General features: G+C 34.2%; 1 protein-coding gene across 1 annotated transcript in view; it reads left to right on the top strand.

Moving 5' to 3' along the window:
- The first annotated feature begins 6,397 nt into the window (after nt 1–6,397).
- Nucleotides 6,398–22,930, top strand: part of LOC128224533 (gamma-aminobutyric acid type B receptor subunit 1-like) — a 37,035-nt gene continuing 20,502 nt past the window's right edge. Inside the window, exons 1-3 of the mRNA XM_052934411.1 lie at nt 6,398–6,529; nt 13,360–13,530; nt 15,110–15,211. Coding sequence (XP_052790371.1) covers nt 6,398–6,529; nt 13,360–13,530; nt 15,110–15,211 — 405 coding nt within the window. The remainder of the gene's footprint in view (nt 6,530–13,359; nt 13,531–15,109; nt 15,212–22,930) is intronic.

The raw sequence follows: 22,930 nt of genomic DNA, 5'->3' as shown, positions 1-22,930 counted from the left end.
TGTAAAAGACGGTTTAGGCATTTACATCGATCGCTATTTTTATTCCATGTAATGAAACAGGAAAAACAAATACAGCAGCCTAAAATCTAACGCATGCACATTTTCAGGAACAAGGTTCAGGGTCAACCGAACTCTTAACGAGAGACGACAAAGAACATACTATATAACGGTGAAATGCAATAACTAGAAATCTTTGGATTTGTTATGTTGTTGTGACGATACTTCCGACTGAAAAGTACACCAAAAATAGGCCCGGAGACACGACATATTATTAATATGCGCACAATTTTGTTTTAGACGAAAAATTATGTGTTGTCTCTTAATTGATAAAGTGTTTGTCTGATTCCTTCTGAACTTAGGGAAGAATATGGTATATTGTCAATGTCTGGATGACATTCGTGTTTGTGTTTACAACAGCATTCCAAGACGACCTCACTTATTTTCCCATTCCCGTTTGTTTTTGAGATAAACCTGTAGAATAATGCGAGGCGTCGACAGTGTCTAAACTAACCATTGCAAATGAATATTGAAACTCCTTGATAACCTATGAATATAAATATACATTCGATAATGTTTAAATTCGCGACCGACAGATAACGCTGCATATAAGAATTATAACATTGCATTTACATGTTTCCCTGGTTGTTCAAATGGTTTTTATATAGAATCAAAAAGTATTTCAGGTATGAATAATGAGATACAACGGCAATTAAGGTTAATTAAAAGGAATGGCGGATACTCAAAATGGTGTTTAACTTATTTGTCAAATGCCTTCGCGCTTGTCAGTCAGAGTCTAACCATGAAATAAAAATGACGCCATAATGCACCAGTCAATTGTAACCACGGCCCCCAGGTCCGGGGATATACCGGGGATAGCCGGGGAAATGGGCCGTGATTTTACCTTTTAGGTGGCTCCGCAGTGCCGGGTGAATGCGGTGGTTTTGTCTTCGCTTTAAATATAGCGGGGAATGGGCCTTACCTAGGGTCCCTGGGGTGCGTGGGCATTTGGCGGGGATTTTACCATCTGTTCGTCCCGCAGGGCGGGGATTTTAGCCGGGATTGGCTGGACCGAAAGTCAAAGTCCCCGCTATTCCCCGGACCTCGGGGGGGGGGGCATTTTTACAGTTGACTGGTGCATAACGACATAACATCGAACGGTTTTTGTGAAATGAATGTCAGTTTTCTCTATAGAACTAGAATAATGTTCAACTTAATACATTTATGTAACGTGTGTTTTATTGTAGCATTCGTACTTATGTATAAGGTTACGCGGCTTGTCCTTATTGTACTTAAATTAAAGGTTACCTGGCTTATCTATATCTTAGTAAAGTTTATGGTTACTGGGCTTGTTCTTATCGCACGTAAATTTAAGGATACTGTGCTTGTTTCTATGTTAGTAAAGTGTTAGGTTATGAGCTTGTCAAAACCTTCGTTAAGTGTAAGGTAACTGGGCTTGTCTCTATAAATTCCAATCCGACCTGATAGAAACTTTGACCACTAGTGTGATTATCCTTTGACAAGGCTAAAGTTGCACACGCTCTCGGACTGTATCAACATGTTCTCAAATTATAATTGTTCAACATGTTCTCAACTCCCTGGTTTATCGTTCTTAAAATATAGAAATCATTTGGCCTAATGCTCTTGATTAGGCCAGATTCCTGGAAAGAGCGAATGGGAACAAATTACGTTAAGTGCAGAGCTGTCATTCTTGGTGGTTATCCAGAAAAGCATCTTAATTAATCTGAATGTCAAGTCCGCTAGTAGACAAATCTTATAACATTTGTGTTTAATATTACTAACTCAGGCAGTGACTTGGCGTGATCTAGAAATAAAATATTCTTAAATGAAAACATTACAAATGAGGTCAGGCCTATTTAACTGATAATAAGATCAAAGGTAAAAGTGAATAAGTATGAAATGGGAAATGCCACAGCAAGCAAGTGCATGTATTAATAAACTATGAGACAAAATATAAAATAACTATACTGAAAGAAAACACAATGTTTAAAAATCTTTAAAATTTTTAACTACATAACATTCATCTTATAGGGTTTATTCATGAATATATCGTGTTAAATGTAACTTTTACAAGACCATTTTTCTAAGGGGGTCATATTATCTTACACAAAAATATTATTTATAGAGTACCAGCGACCATATCCAAAATGCACCTTAGTGAAATATTTCAACATAGTGAAAATATCCATTTTGTATTTCAATTAAATTTCACTTTTTATAAAATGCATTTGCATACATATTAGAACAACTAGTTTGTTCCTTTTTTCATATTTTGGGTTGTTAATGATCTTTAAATTCGACTTCGAGAAAAAGAAGAGTTTTTTTCACTAATGTGAAAATGTTACTCAAGATGTTTTCTCATTTTGAAAAGTTAAGATCTTTGTGAAATGCCCATTTTAAATTGAATTATATTTTTTTATATTTTTTTTTAGACCATATACATAAAAGGTATCTTCCATGGCTGAGAGTGTAAGATTTGTTCATCCCGACCCAAACGAGGTTTACCGAGTTTCCGCAAAACACACTTCGCGAGTGTTGGGATGAACCTATCTTACATTAGCGGCTATAGTAGATGCTTTTCTCCCAATTTTGCGGAAAATTTTTGTACGTTGTGAAAATAAAAGCTTATGGATTAGTGATAATTCGTCGTTGTCATGGATATGCGCGCAGTGATTCAGATTATGTTAATAGTCAAATCGGTCTTTAAATAGTTCTGAGGAAAGTGAAAAATTATTTCTTGAAAGCTGCGTGAAAACATTTTTATGGAGACATTTGAAGCGAGAAATAATTAATGAGCATTATTTAAATAATACAAGACAAGGTTTCTAGGATGGTACATACGACAGTCTTCAACAAGGAAGGTAATTACAATGTTATGACCATTGAAAAGGAGTTCCATACGGGTACTTGTTTTATCTTTGCCTGAGGGCAAGATAAAATGATTTAGCATGGTTAATTTTATGATCAACTTATCTCAGGTGGGAGAAAAATAGATCATTTCGTTCTTACCCCCAAAGTTGAATTTGTGTTCTGAAGTGTTGTGATACTTCATTCATTTCTGTCACAATTTTTAAATTGCAAGTTGCCTGCCTCTGAATGAATACGTCGAAAGATCATTAAAACCACATACCGTCAAAATTACTGGCACAAATTTGAGAAAAAAAAACACTTCTCGTCTTTACTTGTCAGCTTCAAAATACGGAAATAAAGGTTGTTATCAAACTGTATTACACATGTAACGGGGAAAATAGCAATTTACGTGCACGTGTTTGATAAAAATCTTTATGAAAATGAATATGTCAGCCTATAGGTCATAGAATTCACGCTTTGTAGTCAACTGAAATTGTAATCAATTCATTTAAATGTGTCAATGTTTATATGTAATTCATGAAAGATAATTATTGAGAGTGATTTTAAAGACAACTTTATGCTTTATGATATAAGTCACTTTTGAGTCCTTCCAACACTGGTATTATTTTTGAAATGCCTAAGTCCCGAACAGCGATCTATTGTACGACAAGCAAACACCCTACAACTGGACCACTGTCATGGATTTGTTATTCTAAACAGTTTGTGTAGCCTAATGACATCTGTTGTATTTCAGATCACCCTATGGAAATTATCTGTCTGATATTTCCTACTGACATGTTATGCATTTTGTTCAGTATAATTTATTGACCTTGACCTTTAGCAATCTTTTTCAATAGAACAGTTTGTACGCTTTGCGAACTTCTGAAGTTCGTTAACTCTTAAAATTACAAGCAGAAATAGAAGAGAAAACGTCGTTTCTCCATTGAAGCATTTGTGTTCCAATTGTATGACAAATGCAATTTTACAAAATTTATATGGTAATGATTGAACTGTGTTTGCTTGGACGATAGTCTTTGTGCCAACTCCAATGTCATGCAGACGCGACCATTGCAAATCAACATTGGTTTGACAGAAACGAGACGTAGAATAAGCTTTAAAGTATCTCACAATTACGTCATGGTTATTTTTGGTTTTGAATATTTAACTTGACTACTTTTTATGTATTATTGTCACAGTAAATCCGTTGAATATGCTCCAACTTTGTACATCCTGAAATTGAAATTGCTATATTGAAACACTAGAAATGCCAAATCACATACATTTAAATTAACTTATGCGTGACAATAAAACTTAACTCGTTTTGAACCTTTTGAAATCAAGTGACCCACTAATGTGAAATGCTTGAAAGAAATATGTGGTACATGTGAATGGTCTGCTGCACTTTTTAAATCATGCAAATATGACATTATTGACTATATTGAAATGTTGATTAAAAAGTGACAGAAGATCGAACTTAATTTCACACCAATAAGGGAAACCTTTTTAAATTCAAATATTTCCAAAGAACATATTGAATCTGCCGAGTTTTTCTATACTATTTAGATGTAAATTGCATTATTTCTGAGGAAACTCAAATCCATGATTTAATTCCAACAAACGCAGAATTGAATGGATTTCATGGTAGCTTTCAAACACTCAAAAACTTGTCTTTAAAAGTACAAATCTTGCATACAAGCCTAAAATTCCCAAAACAACGAGACAGCGTAAACTGTACATATAGTATATTTTCAAAGCTAGTATAAAGTGTTGCTCTCTTTACTGTTGTAAAAGGTTTTGTATTGTACAAACATAATTGAATAACGAAATGATGTTAGCTATTTTTCTAAAGACCGATATATTTTATACATGTCTTAAAGCTAGATATCGTCAGGTTACAAAAATGGACGAATTAAAAAATAAAACTTTGATAAATTAATCGGACACACTGTTTATGTATCCTGAAAGCTTCATCAATATTTGAAATCTTATAACAAGGTTATATGCATAAAAATTACCTTACACTATTGGTGGAAATTTAAATTTAATTTTCAATTTTAGAAATTAAATCCGGACCAAAAAAAATCGAAATAGAAATAAATACGGATAAACGGTGTTCGGACAGTTTTTAAAGATCATTTATCTTCTGAAACATTAGAATTTGCAAGCACCAGTAGGTAAACCATTTCATTGTGTGACATAGCTCAATTATCCAGAAAGTTCCAACGGTTATTGAACTCGCATATCGTTTCCAAGAACCTTAATTTGTTCCGGTTATTAGTGGTCTCTCATGACAAGCAATGCCTAACGTCAGTCCTTAGTTAATTGAAGCAGGTTTCCAATAGCCGCATTTGCATGCCATTTTTTCATTTAATTGCGTGTAAAGGAGTTTCCGCGTTAAAACTAGGTCATCAAACCCGTTTTGCCATTATTATGATTCTGACAAAATTGCTGTTCATTCCGTTAAAACCTTTGATATGTGACAGTAATCATTATTCTGTCATAATGATAATAAAACATGATTTATTTTAGGCCTGTACCATTAGGCCCATAGGTACGAGTGATGTGTTTGGGTTTCCTTTCTGGGCTGTTTTGTAGGGGAAAAAAGTAATATGACATATAAAAGACATTATATGCTTAATTATAAGGCTATTATTTAACAATCTTACGCATGTGTCTTAAAACACACTTGTAAAACAGTTGGATTGTTTACATTCAAGAGAATAAGCGAAACGCTACACTAACGTGCTACCTTTTGTGCACTACGTCAACCAGATATGTTGGAATTGTGTAAACATTATGATGAAATATACGAAAGCACGAGGAACGTGCTTTTATGCGAATATCAACCTTAAATACATGTTGTTTAACCGATGTTTAACCTCGAATGCATTTTTACGCTTACATGATGCTTCAAGTGCATGTAGATGTACACGCATGTGTTCGTACCCAATATAATATGTCCCAAGCAAACCAAAACTCTAAGTCGACCACTCTAGATGTCATTTATCGCAGGTCACGCCAATTACCAATTAAATGGTAGGGGTAAAATTAACTCTGTTGCTTCAACGTTTTGTTTTAGTTTTGTTTTGTTTGGGGATTTGAAGGGGCCAAGCCATAATGCAGCCATTATAGGGCGCGGGCAGACCTTTATACACTCGCCCTCAAATGCAACAACAAACCTATTAAGTAACAGTAATGTTCATTCTGCCTCGATTTCAACAATTACTTGACGTGTAATGGTTATTCGCCATTTAGGCATAAACAGAAAAACAAATTAAAATGCGATCTAGATTTGCAGGTTTTTTTTACAGTACTTTTACATTTTCAAACACATTAAATTTCATAACACCATAAACTTGCTGTGTAAGTTGCGATATTCCATTGTGCAGTCTTGTCGATGTGTCAACCGTATTTTGGCCTTAACAACAGGCTTGATCGACTAAAGTAACTTTTTGTGTTATTGTCTTTACATTGAAAATAAAATATTTTAACTCATAAAATATCAAATATCATTTTCTGTTTTCAGTGTATGCCTGGTCTCGGTACCAAAGTATTGTACGAGCTACTCTACACCCAACCAAAGAAGTTGATCGTCCTTACTGGATGTAGCATCGTATCAACCTTCGTGGCCCAGGCTGCGAAAATGTGGAATCTTGTTGTTGTGAGTTTTATGAGATTTTTATTGAAATTTTATCGGCTAAGGTAGCGTAGAACTTTTTTTTAGTATCATTTCATTTAGATATCTTATTAATGGAAAAATAACAATTTATTCTACATTTGTTTTTACTGGAGATGGTTGAATTTTCAACATAACTCTAAAATGTAATTAGTTGAAAAGAACATTGATTTAATTTTACAAAGTTAAACGCAATAATAATTTGTGTTTTTTGCGATAAAAGGACGAAAATACATCAATGCACCAAGTGGATGGTCAAAAATGAGAAAATAAAATGAGGCGCATTTTCAACACACCACTTGGCGAATATTGCCTCGCCGATTGCATTCCAGCACTCCTTTCGATCCGAGTCTCCATCTTCGCACCAGGGCACTAAGACAAAAGCAATTATTAAGCAATGTGAGACGAACGATTCTTCTTCCCAGTGATCTTCCCTGATTTAATACAATAAGCTAGACGTAAAACTGATTTATTAGACGCAATAAATCCTTTGCTTGAATAAAGAAAATTAAATTTTCAATCTCTTATATCGGATCTGATTTATCAATTCCTTGCAAGTGATTGCAAATGACAGAATGTTGTCGACGAAATTCGATCTTCTTTGCATCTAAGTTTGAAAATTATGCATCGGCTTCTTTCATCTATATCTGTTGTCCAGATTGGAACGTTTAGAATGTCCTAGAAAATCAACAAGTGAAAAAGATTCTAAATTTATATGTGCATGCATAAACGAGTCATTTTTATGTCCATCGAATGGTCAAAGTTTTTGTAGCACCCCTACCATTGAAACGGAAAGTTTTAAGGTCTTCGTTACACTTAAGGGTCTAAGGTCAAATATTCATCATTGATTCCATAATCCTCTCCCTAATTAAAGTAAAAACTTGCCTCAAATGTTTTCGACATCGTTTTGATCTGTAGATTGCATGTTCCAGCCAAATACCCCCCTAATTTCAAAATCGTATTTAAGGGTCGAATGTCAGTTTAATGTCAACCCCATCCCACTGGAAAGATCGCAAAGTAATTATTAACCGTTGGTTATGCCTCGTCTCCATATTTTTACATTGAATATACATTTTACGATGGTGATATATTTCTTTTATAAACACTTGTGTCGGAAAGCATAAGGTATTCCAACAACAGTTTCAATTTCGTTTCTGATCGTTCCAAGGCGGTACCTAACAATTATTGATAAACATACCAATTATTTATATAAATATATATATATAGTATTTATGCACTGTGCTGTTTGTAGAGTTTTGTGCTGTTCTTTGTTTCTTGTATGTGATTTTGTGTTCTATGTCTTTGGCGTTTGCCCATTGCCACTAAACCGGGTTTATGTTTAAACTTTTTGCTAATGAGCATGTTTCTGTAGCTTTTTGCATATATATTGTTGCAACGGTCGTTTGTATATTAACATCAAGGACCAAATGCACTTTTAAGAACACAAATGTACTAAAGAAGTCAATCACAAGACAGAGTAGAAAAAGCCATTCCTTAATGAAGTCTACTGAATAACTGGTAACGAGGGATCTAGAGACAATGAATGTATGGCTATAGGCTTATCTGGATACGCTGACCTCTGGTCGAGACGTTGTGTTTTATCCAATTCCGAACGATTCAATTGTCTGACCAGTTTTCTGGAAACGAGCGAATCTAATTAATACTGACTGGAACTTAATCATTTTAGTCTAGGGTATTTGTAACTACTGTCTCTGAAGTCTCGGTATTGAAAAAATAAAAACAACATAGTTTTGATCAAATAATTAAACAGTTATTTCCTTTTTTCAGATTAATTGTTGATTGAGTTATGAAACAGTTAATTCGTGGTAATTTGGGTAACAGTCAAAACTGTTGTCCTTTGTTGTCCCTTGGTGTCCCTTTGTGTCGGAAATGACATTATGAACTGTTTCCCTCGGACTCGGGCAACAGTTTAGATGTCACCCCCCTCCACCTCGGGGCAACAGTTTTGAATGTTGTCCAATTAATCATGAAATAGCTCCATACTATACCGAGGTATGTGTAATGGCTTTTAAAAAACCTGTTTTGTTATATAAGTCCGTATGACATATACTGGCTTCATTTGAGGAACTGTGTTCAGTATATAAATAAATATCAATATAGCGTTTTTATTATGCCTACCAGAATTGTTATTTGTCCTATAATGGACGGTTTACTTATTGATCAAGTAATAAATGACATTTTAGCACAGAAGCCATACTATTACTGGTAATTATGAACCATACACACTATAAACATAACCTACGTATTAAACACTTATGCAACCATAACGACTATGATCATTACTGCATTGACAAGGAAAAAATAATAGTATTGCAATAAACAAAAACACTTTTCGACTCACTTATCTTAGTTTGAATATGTATCTTTATTATCTCAAATGCATTAAATGTATTATATAAAGCTAAGTCTTTTAACATGATTACATGTTCAGATTGAAATAGATCAAGTATGAATAACATTTCATAATGCATTTGCACTATGAATCAAATTTATTGAATATTTATATACAGTTTTTTTAATATGTTTGCAATTTCAAAATGGAACAGATGAAAGGGGTTTGTGTGGGTTGTAGACAGAGTTACTATCCCCTTGTGACTCAATCTGTATCTTAACTTACATACATCACAGAGATGAACACAAATGAAATAGAAAAACATTGCATTGGTTTTTAAAGTGTATTGCCTTGCTTTATTTACTATCTAAGAGCACGAAACTAGATATATGATGACTGAAGTATATGGATTACAGTACAGAACATTTGTTATGCAACTTAAACACAAACAGCTCATCAGTATAAACACAAATAGAAAAAAAATCATGTATGGATAGTATATGTTATCCATATGTATAATCTAATATAATAATCAATATTTAATTCGTAAGTAAAAACAACAATAACAACAAAAAACTCAACATCAAACGAATGTTAACAGCGATCTGAGATTGTCGCTATAGATACTCATATAGATACTCATATAGATACTCATATAGATACTCATATAGATACTCATATAGATACTCATATATTTGTGAATCTTATCTTGGTAGCTTTACTGAAGAAAATAGCTTATTTTATTAACAAAGATTTCTAATCAGAATTAAGTAGTGGTATAAATGTTAACATGCTTAGATTTCTTATTTGATATCTGATATAAAGGTTCATCGAATGTCGCTATACATTGGACAAACGAAAACAAAATTGAACTCAATTTCTATATAATCTACAATACAGAGTTTACATTTCCTATCTTGTCTGAAAATATTGTTCAATATTCAAATTAAGGGAGGGCACTATAAGCTTTTGCTAAAATATTTCTGTAGTATGTTCAATAAGTAAAATGTAATTCGAAGTTTGAAATATATGGTTAACTTCCTCATACAAATACAATAATAGGTATGTCTCCATGAAAGCCATTCACCCTGTTATATAAATATCTCTAAGTATATTTCTAAACATGGGGACAAATGATTGTTGATTAACAAACACTAGAAACAGCTCAACAAACACAATACCTGCCAACTGAAAAATGTCTTTAACTATAGATACTCATTTTATGGACTGTGGGTTATATCTTAAGTCTTTGAATTGATCATGTAGTATTTTTCTGAGAATACAAATGTAGCTGTAGCAAAAATACGTGAGGTGGTGATTAGATGCAATATTACCTTAAGGGCGTTCATTGTTAACAATAATAGAAGTTCCTTAATGCAATGTTTGTCTTTAAATTGAAATAATTCTAGGAATTCTGATATTAGGAATACATAGAACCTTACGTTTTTAGATTCAGCGGTCGTAAATTATTTACAAGCAATTTGCATTCAGTAGAAAACATTGATTTGTAACAATGTTAAACTTCCATATACAAATACAATGAAAGGTATGTCTCCATGACAGCCATTCACCCTGTTATATAAAAATCTCTTAGCATATTTCTTATCATGGGGACAAATGATTGTTGATTAACAAACACTTGAAACAGCTAAAGATACACACTACCTGCCAACTGAAAAATGTCTTTAATTATAGATACTCATTTTATGAACTATGGATTATAACTTAAGTCTCTGAATTGATCATGTAGTATTTTTCTGAGAATACAACTGTAGCTGTAGCGAAAATACGTGAGGTGGTGATTAGATGCAATATTACATTAAGGCCGTTCATTGTTAACAATAATAGAAGTTCCTTAATGCAATGTTTGTCTTTAAATAGAAATAAATTCTAGGTACCCTGAAATTAGGAATACAGAAAACCTTACGTTTTTAGATTCAGCGGTAGTTAACTATATTCAAACAATTTGCATTCAGTAGAAAGCATTGATTTGTAACAATATTTTGGCAAAAACAAAAGCAATATCAATTATGTACAAACCAAGACTACTTTAAACCAAACGAAACAATTGTTGCACGATTACCTGCAAATAAGATCAGGTCAATGAACGGTCAGTGCCCATCTAAGGGACATTAAACTGCTATGGTCACTTATGACGTTTTATGGTATTCAATAAGCAGTACGTCAATTTGTCTGATTTCCCCATCATGTTTTGGTATCTGTTCAGAATTATTTCACAACCGCTATTTTAGCCTTCAAATATTGCAATCACAGAAAATTCACGGTTATTAAAGTTAAGTAATCTACCAAACGTTTTTATTTGCAATTTACGTGTTGGATTGCTTTGCCTATTTTGAATAAGCGAAAACAAAGAGAAAAAAGATACAAAATAAAAGGGAGCTTCAATTTTCAAACGTTATATTAGCTCATGCTTAGTCACTTAGCATGCGCAGCACGATGCTGCGGGAGCATGTGATCTTGTAGTGTGGGGGAAACCGGAGCACCGGCAAAATAACAACAACACTTTTCCTGGCTTGTTGATCATCAACTTAAATTACCGAGCCCAGGTGGCCTTTATGTGATGCGAGCGTGCATTGTGCTATTCAGACAAATTAAGAGAGGCCTCAAAGGGGAGTAGTATTTATGACGTAATTTATCACGTGATACACACACACTGAATGCAACTGATAAAATAAAAAATGATGTGATTTAAGGTTAGTAAGGCCATTACGTGTTCTTTTTTCCAGGAAAGTATAGGAACCAGAACACTGTTAAAGCGGTTAATTAACATGTTAACATGTTACGAAAGACACATGGGGAGGTATTTTTTTTAAATTATTTCCGATCATTGACAGAAGCCGTTCATTTTAATGCTTCAACACGACCCGTTTTTTTAGAGAGAACACTAATTGGGAGTCAATGATTTACACGATCCATAAGATGTTGTTTTTTTCTATGAAAAAAAGTTTTGTTTAGTGATGATGATGTGTGTTTGAAAGACCTTTCTTGTTGTTTCAGTAATTTAAAATTACACCACCACTCCCAAACGATGTAATTTTATGATAATTTATGACTCCCTGGGGAACCTTTTAAAATGAAACCAACATAAAATGTATATTCAAATATTAAAAGTATTTTTTTTTAATCTAGAACAAAAATTAAAACCAATTGGGTGGTGTTTATTTGCGGTTTATTTCAATTATTGCATTCAGTACAAAACTTCAGAGAATTATGTAATGATTGAAATTTGTTAAACTCTTTGATAATTTCTTTTTATTTTTTGTCCTGGAACGAACCAATTTTTGCAAAAATCCATGAAAAGCAATTATATAAGACTGCTGACAAACAATTAGATCGCAGATTTCTATATTTAAGTTCAAAAATTGATGTTTTATGCATTTATCCTAAACCGTTAGTTTAAGCCATAAAACATTAATTTTCGCACGGAAATATGAAACTTTACGCCCTGTTTTTTTGTCAGCAACCTTATATCATTGGTTTACGGATATTTACGCAAGCATTTGCTTTTTCCACGACAAAAAATTAAAAAAAGTTGTAAAATGGTATATCTGTGCGAGTGCAGCTTTAATATGAACTTACGAAAAGAAATTGTTCCAATGCGACACAGTCGCATAACACAATCAATATTTTAGTAGCTATATTCTATCGTGTAAACTATAAACTAAGAGCACTAGCCACTGTTTATATCTACAGGTTCACCCAATTAAAATGAACACCGGCTGACTGCTGATTTACTAAAATAAATATTTTGGCACATTTGAAGTATACTGCCTTCTCACTGGACAAATATTACCACTTATACTATTTATAGCCATGTTGCCCTACCTTCTTCCCCTGCGATACAACTCTTGATTGTAATTATGTGAACATCGTTTGCACAACACACATTTTGAATAAGAAAGAAAAATAGATGAAGGAAACATTAAATTGACGTTATGAGACACAGCCATTGGTCTAGGTAGTAACAATCAAAGGTTTATAATCAGGATGTGTAAAAGGATGCTATTTCTTTTTTTACGCATCAAGTTATGAAAATTTATTTTTCTTTAAAGACTGTCTAAGTCTTCAATAGATCACTGTATTTGAGTTAAAATGCTAGCTTGTTCATTGGCCTTAACCGAAAGCGCTATCACAGCGGCGCTATCACAGGTTTCTTTAATGCTTGTGTCTTTTTACAGAATGTAAAAGCTTCACCAAGTTAAACTTACATTTGTCAAATCCAATCTTCTGTACTACTTATATTCTAACTATAGGAATAGGTCTCGAACATTGTTTGATAGAACCGTCCATCGAAATCAAATGACCAATTACCAACCTTTAATTTCATCATTTCAGATTTTTTACATTTTCAGTTTCCCGGCGCATTCCGATAGAAAACGGTTTACAGGACCGTCCACCCAAATTAAATGACAAACAAACAACCTTTAAATAATCATTTCAGCTTGCCTACGGATCCAGTTCCCCTGCGCTTTCAAACAGAGATCGGTTTCCTACCTTCTTCCGCACTCATCCATCTGCAACCTTGCACAATCCGACCCGAGTCAAGATCTTTGAAAGGTTTAAATGGAAACGGATTGCCACAATACAAGAAACTCAAGAGGTGTTTACATCGGTAAGAACAGGTTTAATGCACAGTCGATAGCTCTAACCAGTGTTATTTTCTGCCCGTACAGTTTGTCCCATAACCTAAAAAAAGTATGAACTACACTACCACCTGAGCCTCCATAGATAGTCCGGTGGCGTCGTTAAATAAATGTAACTCCCATACACATATATAAAGGGTACCAGGTAAGGGAAACTTGAAGAAGGACGGTTTTATAATAATTTTAGACTCCTTATGCAAGGAAATCACGGGTCAATGTTTCACTCACTTTCTTGTTACAATCATATTTGAATATCAACACAAATATCGTCTAGCCGTCTCCTAAAGTACAATCTTGATCAAGCAGCTGGTACATAACAAAGTGATTACTTTCTACTGACCCCATGTAGGGGAACATGACCTGATATGAACTTGTCATTCTGACAATAACTTGCCTCTAAGCTAGACACTCCTTTAAACTAACAGTAAATACCCATTTGATATTTCCTCACTATAAAGAACATCGTCCTACAGTTGTATTGACCGTTCGACATTTGTATTTACCGTACGAGATCGTACCTATTTGAACAGTATATATGTCTACATCTCCTTCTCTTATTCCATAACATGAATGAATTAATCAATCAAAATGTCCGGCTCGAGAGTACATTTGTCTTGCTATAAATAATGGAGTGAAAGCGAAACAGGTTTAAGTGCGTCTTTTATAAATGTCATTTAGAAGCGTTACGCTTTTACTTTCGGTAAATCGATTCCTTGAAAATAGCATTAATCTTAAGTATAAGTCTATTCAGCGTCTGGACTTCTCCGCTATTCTGGTCAAAGGTCTGAAGTGATATAATGGATTCCATATACATTTTGGATCATTCCTTGTTAATGAACACGTCTGTACAAATAATTTATATGTATATGTATTGACAACATTAAGTTCATTCCAGAATATGTTTCATAGCTTTTTAGCAATTCTTATTGTGGAAATTGAAGCAAAATAGAAAAATGGTATAAAAGTATTTATTATTCTGGTATATTTCGGCTGATTTTTGCATCAATGCCTTCAATTTAGTCATAATAGATAACTCACAATAGAACAAATTTCAATTATTGCGTTAACTGCCGAAAAAACCACTTTTCTCAAAGCTTCTTGGTAACGCTTGAAGCCATAAAACATCAATTTTTGAACGTAAAGATGATAAACTGCGATCTGATCTTTTGTCAGTCGTGTCTAGTTTCCAGGCATTAACGCAAATATTTGCTTATTTAAAGACAAAAAGCTTTTTTTTTTTCGAAATTATCAATCTGTGAGATTTTTGTTTTGATTAAAAAAAAAAACAAAAAAAAACCTGGTTCCATATTCCCTTACGTCCTTGTTCTAGACACAAAAGTGGAAATATATTCTTCATTAATAAAATGCTTAATCTTAAGCATAAATGATGAAAATTCATTATATTTAAAAAATGGTAGTTTGCACCTTTTTAGACCAAAATATATTTAGTGATGTTTTTTTTTTACGTTTGAGAAAAGATACAATTCTGAGTCTGAGTCTCAAAACAATTCTCAGGCAGTAAGTGAATATGATCACCTTACATTACAGACTGTCGAAGACCTTGAAGAGAGAGTAAAAACTGCTGGAATAGAGGTTGCTGTAAGACAAAACTTCCTCACCGATCCTACAAACGCCGTCAGGAACCTCAAGGTAGTGACTAAGGTTTAAATCAGCTAGTTTTAGTTATTAGTATGATATCGTATTGTTTTTTCTCGAAATATCTTGAACGTAACCCCTAAAATATCTGAGGCCATGATTACGAACAATTCCTAGTCTAAGTTCAGAATCAAGAGGCAAATCCTCATTTCATTGTAACGTTCGTTCTAATTGACTAATATGGTGAGATTTGTGAAAGTTATTAAATTATTTAGTTATTTAAGCTGACGTTTTTTTCGTATAGCTAGTGGAATATAGAGGATTTTGTGTAATGTAATAAAAGTGATTTACTGTGTCTGAGTTTGAAATCAGATTTGAGTCTGTTTGCAATCAAGGTCCCTGAGAGGTATAACACAAAATATACTTGGCCCTAACAAAGGCAGTAATGTCAGGTGCGTCCAGGTTTCCTTGTTCATTGTCCGGGGTGAAAAATGTCCTTTTTTCGTTAAGTATGAAAATGGTCTTCTACATATTAAAACGACATTTATTTAGAAACGACATTAAGCACCGAATGAAGATCAATTTCTTGTTTACGAAGGGATGTTTTTCACCCCAAACAATGGACCAGGAAACCTGGACGCACCTGATATTACTGCCCTTGCATAAGTAGACAGCTTAAAATGGTCTGAAAGGAAGAAGGTCTTGATAAATGCACCAAAGAAACGTAGAGTTTGTTTTTTGATTTATTGTATACATACGGTTACTCTTATATCTTTGCCCGTGGGCAAGAAATGGATTTCCAGCATGGCCAACTATTTTAAGCTACAGGGTAAAACGTGACACGTACTCCAGCTGATACAAATGCTGACGTACGTAAAACATTCAGATTATATGAATTACCACAAATCTGATATAAATTATTCTGTGTGATAAAAATCGCTTGTATTATCATAAACATAAGACACCAATTACAGATATCACTTTTCGGATGATATAGCAATCGCTTTGATGTCTACATACGATGTTTTACTTATCACATATTGGGATTGAGTAGTTCTGTCATCAATGCAAATACTTGATCTCAAAGACAGTAAGGTACACCTTGAGCGCAGTCGACTTGAATACATAATTGACGTCGGAGAGCCAGGTCTTACATAAATCTGTCTTATAAATTCTGATTCGCTCATAAAGGCTTCCAATTTAGCTTTATCGTTTTGCATTGCCGTCTATAGGAGTTAACTGATCTTTCCTAACAAATGAAAAAGGTAAGTATGGTGCATCAGATTGCTCAGCATATTCCCGATTGTGTGGGCGTTGAAAGTACGCGAGGGATTAATAATGTATGCAATGCAAAATTATGTGATGATTTTGGATAAGAAAATATTAAAAAGAGCGAAAACATATTACTAAGACTCAAGTAATTGAGTAGTTCTGTTATCAATGCAAATACGTGACTTAAAAGACAGTAATGTACACCTTGAGCACAGTCGACGTGAATACATAATAGACGATGGAGAGAAATGACTTACATAAAGATGTATTATAGTTTCTCATTCTCTATAAGGGCTTCAAATTTAGCTTAATTGTTTCGGATTTCCTGTTTAGTAGATTTTTCTGAACGTTCCTATTAAATAAGAAAGGTTAGTGTGGTGCAAAATATGAATCATCATACTCACTAGTTTGACCGTCTGGCCTATGAAATTGATAAAATAACGTTAAGATTTATTTTTTATCCAATGCGCAATGATGTGATGTTTGGATTTCTGTCAAAATACAAGAAAAATACAGTAAAAATATTTTACAAACAAGCTTTTTATGGCATTGAAATATCGCAAAGAAGAGTCCTTTCATGGCCGATTTTAAAAGAAATAATGAAACAAATGCAAGTGCAATAACTGTGACTATATTCAAGAAACATTACACCCAATTAAGGTTAGTTTAAACAGTATTTATTTCAAATTTACATGTTTATTTTGGTACAACAATACAAAGAATAAGGATTGGAAAACAAGTTACCGAAAACTTATGTTAATTCCAAAATGTTGATTTAACTGATGATTTTCTCTGAAAACTGCGTGTAATGTATACACTCATTTAATAATGTCAAAACAACCAAATACTTCACCATTCTAAAGATAATGTTATACAAATTCCAGTTGATAAAGATGTCTGCGTAGGTAAAATTAAACATTCAAATTAAACAGTTTTCGGAGATTGACAAATGTGTTTTTCTACGTAATAAAACATTTTCATAAGACATCAATTACAGATATCACTTTATGAATGATAAAGCTATTGCATCCATGTCTATATACATTGTTTCAATTAACAAGTACATGAATTTAGTAGTTCTGTCATCAATGCAAATAATTGACCTGAAGGACAGTAATGTACACCTTGAGCGCAGTCGATGTGAATACATAATGGACGTCGGAGAGCCAGGTTACATAAAGATGTCTTATAAATTCTGATTCTGTCCTGAAGGCTTCCATTTTAGCTTAATCGTTTTGCATTCCCGTCTTAAAGAGATTTCTGATCTTTCCTTTAAATAAGAAAGGTAACTGTGGTGCAAAAGATAAAGTAGCATATTCTCTTATTTGATTGTCTGTGCTATGAAATTCAATGAAAGTACGCGAGGGATTCATAAGTATCCATAGCACGATTCTGATATTTCCTTTGGATTCCTGTTGACACCAAAATAGATTGGAACCATTTGAAAGGACTGTAAGTGTTATCAAATAAAACATAACAAATAGAGCGAAAACATATTAATAACACGCTTTTTGGCATTGAAAGATCTGAAAATAGATCCTAACACACCAGATTTTAAAGAAACAATAGAGAAAAAAATAAAATGTTTTGACTATATTCAAGAAACATAACAGCCCACTGAGTGTTATATGATATAGGTTTGTAATTTTGTGCCATTACTGACATTCCTTTTAAGAGGTAATTAGGGAAAATTCCCCTGATGGTTTATTGATGCAGTAACAATATTTGTACCTGGTGATTCCCTCTGTAAAGCTGCGTATAATACACATACTGATTTAATTATGTCAAAGCTACCGACGTATTTATCATTCAAAAGATATTGTTATACGAACACCAGCAAATAAAGATGCCTACGTCGTTTATCATTCAAATTTAATAATTATCTGACTGATAAAATATATTAAATGTAATAAACATTACCATAGGACACCAATTACACTGTCATCAATGCAAATATTAGACGTAAAAGACACTAATGTACACCTTGCAGTTGATGTGAATACCTAATGGACGATTTAGAGCCATGTCTTAAATAAAGATGTCTAATGAATTCTGATTCTCCCTTAAAGGCATCCAATTTCGCTTTATCGTTTTGCATTCCCGTCCAAAGAAGTTTTCTGATCTTTCTTATCAATAAGAAAGGTAACTGTATTCCAAAATGACTTAGCAATCCTCTAAATCGATTGTCTGGGCTATGAAATACAAAAAAAAAATATGAACGCGAGGATTTATTTTCTATCCAATGCGCAATTGTATGATTTCTGGATTCCTGTTGGCACAATAAAAAGTTCGGTATCAATTAAATGGACCTTATGTGTAATAAACGAAAATATACCAAAAGAGCGAAAACATATAACAGACAAGCTGGGTTTTTTGGCATTGAAAGATTGCAGAATAGATCCTTCGACGTCCAATTTTGATTTTTTTTATAAAAACATAACAATGTTCAATAACTTTGACTATTATCAAGAAACATTACAGCCCACTGAGTGTCATATGATACAGGTCGGTTATTTGGTGTCAATACTGTCGTCCCTTTTTCGAGGTTATTAGGTAAAGATCCCCTATTTGTGAACTGATGCCGTATATTTAAAAAATGTTTTTAACGAGTTATTCCCGATGAGATGATGAGATAATGCAAATACTGAATTTAGAAATGTAAAAGCAGTCGATGTGAATTCTAGTGGACGTTGGAGTGCCATGTTTTACATAAAGATGTCTTTTAAATTATGATTCTCTTTCAATTTATCCTAATCGTTTTGCAATCCCGTCAAAAGCGTTTCTGATCTTTCTTATCAAATCAGGAAGCTAAATGTGAAGCAAAAATGATTCAGCATATTCTATAATATGACTGTCTTCGCTATGAAATTCAATAAAAGAACGCAAAGATTTATTTTCTACCCAGTACAAAATTCTGTGATTTTTTGTTTCTTGTTGACACCAAATTAGTTTGTTAACGTTATGTGTAAGGAATAAAAAAATACAATAGAGCGAAATTATATTACAAACACGCTTTTTTGCATTGAAAGCTCGCAAAAAAAATCCTTTCACTTCCGATTTTACAGAAAAAAATTAGAAAAAATATAACAAAGTGCAAAACTATGACTATAATCTAGAAGTATTACACACCAGCTGGTAAAGATGCTGACGTACAGAATAACATTTAAATTAATTGATTTTCCACGAATCTGATAGAAGTTATTCTTTGTTATTAAACTTGGTTGTATGATCATAAACATAAGACACCAATTACAGATATCACTTTTCGGATGATAAAGCAAACGCCTTCATGTCTACATACAATGTTTTACTTACCAAGTTCAGGGATTGAGTAGTTCTGTCACCAATGCAAATACTTGATCTCAAAGACAGTAATGTACACCATGAGCGCAGTCTACGTGAATACATAATGGACGTCGGGGTGCAATGTCTTACATAAAGTTGTCTTATGAATTCTAATTCTCTCTTAAAGGCTTCTTGTTTTGCTTAATCGTTTTACATTCCCGTCCAGAACAGTTTACTGATCTTTCTTATCAAATAAGAAAGGTAAGTATGGTGCAAAAGAATAATCAGCATATTCTCTTATAAGATTGTCTGAGCTATGAAATTCAATAAATGTACGCGAGGGATTTAACATGTACTCAATGCACAACTGTTTGATTTTTGGGATTCCTGTTGATCCCAGTATGGTTTGGAATCATTTGAAAGAGTTTTCCTCGAAAAGAAGGCACAGTGGTTTAAGTAATGCATGAACACAGGCATTTCCATGCTCAATGAATTTAGCTATGCAATAAATACAAATTACAACGGATTAAACAAAGCATAAAAATGCATTTCCACGCACAGCGGATTAAGCATTGCAGAGATATAGACATGTCCACACTCAATTGGTAAAGCAATGCAGAGATATAGACATGTCCACACGCAATTGGTAAAGCAGTGCAGAGATATAGACATGTCCACACGCAATTGGTAAAACAATACAGAGATATAGACATGTCCACTCTCAATTGGTAAAGCAATGCAGAGATATAGACATGTCCACACTCAATTGGTAAAGCAGTGCAGATATATAGACATGTCCACACTCAATTGACAAAGCAGTGCAGAGATATAGACATGTCCACACTCAATTAATAAAGCAATGCAGAGATATAGACATGTCCACACTCAATTGGTAAAGCAGTGCAGAGATATAGACATGTCCACACTCAACTGGTAAAGCAATGCAGAGATATAGACATGTCCACACTCAATTGGCAAAGCAATGCAGAGATATAGACATGTCCACACTCAATTGGTAAAGCAGTGCAGAGATATAGACATGTCAACACTCAATTGACAAAGCAGTGCAGAGATATAGACATGTCCACACTCAATTGGTAAAGCAGTGCAGAGATATAGACATGTCCACACTCAATTGGTAAAACAATGCAGAGATATAGACATGTCCACTCTCAATTGATTAAGCAGTGCGGAGATATAGACATATCCACACTCAATTAATAAAGCAATGCAGAGATATAGACATGTCCACACTCAATTGGTAAAGCAATGCAGAGATATAGACATGTCCACACTCAATTGGTAAAGCAGTGCAGAGATATAGACATGTCAACACTCAATTGATAAAGCAGTGCAGAGATATAGACATGTCCACACTCAATTGGTAAAGCAGTGCAGAGATATAGACATGTCCACACTCAATTGATAAAGCAGTGCAGAGATATAGACATGTCCACACTCAATTGTTAAAGCAGTGCAGAGATATAGACGTGTCCACACTCAATTGTTAAAGCAGTGCAGAGATATAGACGTGTCCACACTCAATTGGTAAAGCAGTGCAGAGATATAGACATGTCCACTCTCAATTGGTAAAGCAGTGCAGAGATATAGACATGTCCACACTCAATTGGTAAAGCAGTGCAGAGATATAGACATGTCCACACTCAATTGGTAAAGCAGTGCAGAGATATAGACGTGTCCACACTCAATTGGTAAAGCAGTGCAGAGATATAGACATGTCCACACTCAATTGGTAAAGCAGTGCAGAGATATAGACGTATCCACACTCAATTGGTAAAGCAGTGCAGAGATATAGACGTGTCCACTCTCAATTGGTAAAGCAGTGCAGAGATATAGACATGTCCACACTCAATTGGTAAAGCAGTGCAGAGATATAGACGTGTCCACACTCAATTGGTAAAGCAGTGCAGAGATATAGACATGTCCACACTCAATTGGTAAAGCAGTGCAGAGATATAGACATGTCCACACTCAATTGGCAAAGCAGTGCAGAGATATAGACATGTCCACACTCAATTGGTAAAGCAGTGCAGAGATAAAGACATGTCCTTTCTCAATTGATTAAGCAGTGCAGAGATATAGACATGTCCACACTCAATTGGTAAAGCAATGCAGCGATGTAGACATGTCCACACTCAATTGGTAAACAATGCAGAAAAATAGACATGTCCACACTCAATTGGTAAAAGCAATGCAGAAATAAAGACATGTCCACACTCAATTGGTAAAGCAGTGCAGAGATATAGACATGTCCACACGCAATTGGTAAAGCAGTGCAGAGATATAGACATGCCCACACGCAATTGTTAAAGCAGTGCAGAGATATAGACATGTCCACTCTCAATTGGTAAAGCAGTGCAGAGATATATACATGTCCACTCTCAATTGGTAAAGCAGTGCAGAGATATATACATGTCCACTCTCAATTGGTAAAGCAGTGCAGCGATATAGACATATTCACACTCAATTGGTAAAGCAGTGCAGCGATATAGACATGTTCACACTCAATTGATAAAGCAATGCACAAGTATAGACATGTTCACACTCAATTGATAAAGCAGTGCAGAAGTATAGACATGTCCACACTCAATTGGTAAAGCAGTGCAGAGATATAGATATGTCCACACTCAATTGGTAAAGCAGTGCAGAGATATAGACATGTCCACACTCAATTGGTAAAGCATTGCAGAGATATAGACGTGTCCACACTCAATTGGCAAAGCAGTGCAGAGATATAGACATATCCACACTCAATTGGTAAAGCAGTGCAGAGATATAGACATGTCCACACTCAATTGGTAAAGCAGTGCAGAGATATAGACGTGTCCACACTCAATTGGTAAAGCATTGCAGAGATATAGACGTGTCCACACTCAATTTATAAAGCAGTGGAGAGATAAAGACATATCCACACGCAATTTGTAAAGCAGTGCAGAGATATAGACATATCCACACGCAATTGGTAAAACAATGCAGAGATATAGACATGTCCACACGCAATTGGTAAAGCAATGCAGAGATATAGACATGTCCACACGCAATTGGTAAAGCAGTGCAGAGATATAGACATATCCACACTCAATTGATAAAGCAGTGCAGAGATATAGACATGTCCACACTCAATTGGTAAAGCAGTGCAGAGATATAGACATGTCCACACTCAATTGGTAAAGCATTGCAGAGATATAGACGTGT

Source organism: Mya arenaria, chromosome 17 (genome assembly GCF_026914265.1).
Source record: "Mya arenaria isolate MELC-2E11 chromosome 17, ASM2691426v1".
Taxonomy (NCBI): domain Eukaryota; kingdom Metazoa; phylum Mollusca; class Bivalvia; order Myida; family Myidae; genus Mya; species Mya arenaria.
The sequence above is the reverse complement of the archived record's forward strand: the minus strand, read 5'-3'. Positions and strand labels throughout refer to the sequence as shown.